Raw genomic sequence first — 2532 nt, 5'->3', positions numbered from 1 at the left:
CACACACACACACACACATGCACGCACGCACACACACACACACATGCACGCACGTACACACACGCACACGCACGCAAGAGCGCAAACACAAACACGCACACGCACGTACAGGCGCACACATATAATCACTCAGAGATACACACAAGACACTCATGCACATACGGACACAGGCAGGATGGGGCCATTGCGCACCGTGTGTGCCATTGGCGGATTCGTCAAGCAGAGGCAGTAACTCTTCAGTGATGCGGTCGCGGACAGACGAAAGAGGAGGTCAGGGTGGTTGTTGTGTGGAGTCAAGCGATCACGTGAGGGACAGCCAGGCAGGGGAACACTTGAACACCACATGAAGGCTGTTCGTTGTGGGCAAGAGGCGTGGGGATGACAAGTTCGCACCGAGGGTATCGACCAAGTCTTCAGGAGAGATTTGATCGGGAGTGGTGTGGATGGATGCCATCGTTGGAGTGGGGAGGGGTTGGTGGGTGAGGGCAGTGGGGTTGTGCAGTGTGGTGGGGAGGACGGGGTCGTTGCAAAAATGTTTATTTGGGTCAGACACGTTTTTCAAAAGGGAGAATATTGGGTGTGTGGTGGGGAGCAATCTCAGGAGCGGTGAGTGGGCCACCGGGAATGCAGACGCACCCACCTCAACGACGGCAACGACGACAAACGATGGCGAGGGGCGGTGGGAGCGTGGTTGGAGGAGGCGGGGGAGGAATGACGGTGAAGGTGCTGGTGCTGATGCTGGTGGTTGTGATTGGAATCAACTTCTATTTACTGCACTCGTGCCAGCAGCACTCCAACTCCATTTTGCCGCCATGGTCAGACCAGCAGCAGCAACAGCAGCAACAACATCTGCACGATGGCAGATCGGCAGGCGGTGATGGCGTTGCTGGTGACCACGAAGACCGGGTCCGTTTGCTGCATCTTTCAGTGTGTTCTTTGAGGGCACGTCTTTTGCTTGCCTGTGTTGTGCAGTATGCTTGCGGCGTGTGGCGTGTGGTGGTGCTAAGTACGCCTGATCGAAGAGCTTGCCCCTCTTTCTGTCCACTCACACACATGATGTGCGCCCACTGCAGCGTCTGTTGGACTCAGTGCAGAACCTGGAACGACAACTCCACAATGCTGAGCACATGATCGGTGTGTATGGATGTGTGTGTGTGTGTGTGCTGATGTGCGAGTTGATGCGTTCGCGTGCGCTTCAGTGTGTGTGTGTGTGTGCGTGTGTGTGTGTGCGAGCTGATGCACAAGTTGATGCACTCGCGTGCGCTTCAGGGTGTGCGTGTGTGCTTGCGTTGGTACCAGGAGAAGCGTGATGCTCTCTCCTTCTCACTGTTAAAACCAACGGGCAACGCTGGCAGATGAGCTGCAGAAAAAGGCTGCCCGAGTGCAGGGATCCGCTGGATCTGATGAAGGAAACCACAACATGCAGCAGCAGCACCAACAGCAGCACCAACAGCAGCAGCAGCAGCAGCAGCCAGCTCAGCAACAGCACCAGCAGCACCAACAGGCAGGTGATAGGGACTCGATTGGGAGCTGGAAGCAGCAGGACGCCCAGCAAGGAGGTGACGCCGCACAGCCATGCAACCTTCCCACCCGCGCCCGAAAACCCTCCGATGTCGAGGTGCGTGCGTGTGTGCGTATGCATTCGTGTATGTCTGAGTCTGTCGAAATGTGTCAATGTTATGTGTGTGTGTGTGTGTGAGTGAGTGTCCCTCCTCTATGCGCACTCGTGCGTGCCTCCTCTATGCGCACTCGTGCGTGCCTGTTGTTTGAGTGAGCGGCAGGCGTGTGTCACGCATTATTGTCGCAGCTGACTGTGCACTGCACTGCCATGACCAGGTTGAGGTGATGTATGACACCAACCCCTTTGTTGACCCAAAGGGTGGCGCATGGACACAAGGTGCGCAAGCGCGTGAGCATATGCATCTGAACACGTCACATTGCCCTGCTTGGTGTGTTTGTTTGTATGTTGACAGTGCCGCAACATTCACATTGCTTCATTCGCACGTGCAACAACTGCTCGTGTTCATGCATCTGCAGGCTGGGAGGTGAAGTACGATGCAAACAGCTGGATCTCAGAGCCGCTCAACGTGTTTATTATTCCCCACTCGCACAACGACCCAGGTACGCACATGTATGTGATGCGATGTGATGTGGGCGTGTGTGTGTGTGTGCGTGACGTTTGCTCGTGTGCTTGCCACCTGTTGTTTGCTTTGTACCTCCACACATCGCCGTGCCTGCTGCCCCGCATAGTTGCTCACTCATCTCCACCAACCCCCTCCCCCATCCTCACACCGATTTCTGCCTTCGGCTCCAGGCTGGATCATGACTTTGGACGAGTACTACCGCAAGCAGACGTCGCAGATCCTCACACTCATGACCCAAACACTCTCCCAGGTGACCACACGCACATTGATGATTGGGGGTGGGAAAGGTCTCTGTGAACATCTGTGTGTGTGTGTGTGTGTTTGTTGTTCGTACTGTCTCGGATTTGGTCCATCTGTCTGCCCGGACCATGCCAACGTGCTTGTTCTC

At 55.6% G+C, this 2532-nt stretch overlaps 2 protein-coding genes across 2 annotated transcripts in view; one reads left to right on the top strand and one right to left on the bottom strand.

Moving 5' to 3' along the window:
- The window catches only part of PTSG_07076 (uncharacterized protein), a gene marked incomplete at both ends in the record, with an annotated part of 6693 nt that extends 6489 nt beyond the window's left edge, over positions 1 to 204 (bottom strand). Inside the window, one exon of the mRNA XM_004992434.1 lies at positions 159 to 204. Within this exon, the coding sequence (XP_004992491.1) occupies positions 159 to 204 (46 nt within the window). The remainder of the gene's footprint in view (positions 1 to 158) is intronic.
- A 346-nt stretch (positions 205 to 550) lies between these two features.
- Positions 551 to 2532, top strand: part of PTSG_07075 (uncharacterized protein) — a 10614-nt gene continuing 8632 nt past the window's right edge. The window contains exons 1-6 of the mRNA XM_004992433.1: positions 551 to 906; positions 1074 to 1134; positions 1356 to 1618; positions 1837 to 1897; positions 2038 to 2121; positions 2315 to 2394. Of these exons, the coding sequence (XP_004992490.1) occupies positions 625 to 906; positions 1074 to 1134; positions 1356 to 1618; positions 1837 to 1897; positions 2038 to 2121; positions 2315 to 2394 (831 nt within the window). The 5' untranslated portion in view covers positions 551 to 624. The remainder of the gene's footprint in view (positions 907 to 1073; positions 1135 to 1355; positions 1619 to 1836; positions 1898 to 2037; positions 2122 to 2314; positions 2395 to 2532) is intronic.

This window comes from Salpingoeca rosetta (assembly GCF_000188695.1).
Source record: "Salpingoeca rosetta unplaced genomic scaffold supercont1.16, whole genome shotgun sequence".
Classification (NCBI taxonomy): Eukaryota; class Choanoflagellata; order Craspedida; family Salpingoecidae; genus Salpingoeca; species Salpingoeca rosetta.
This window is presented reverse-complemented; position numbering and strand designations above follow the sequence as displayed.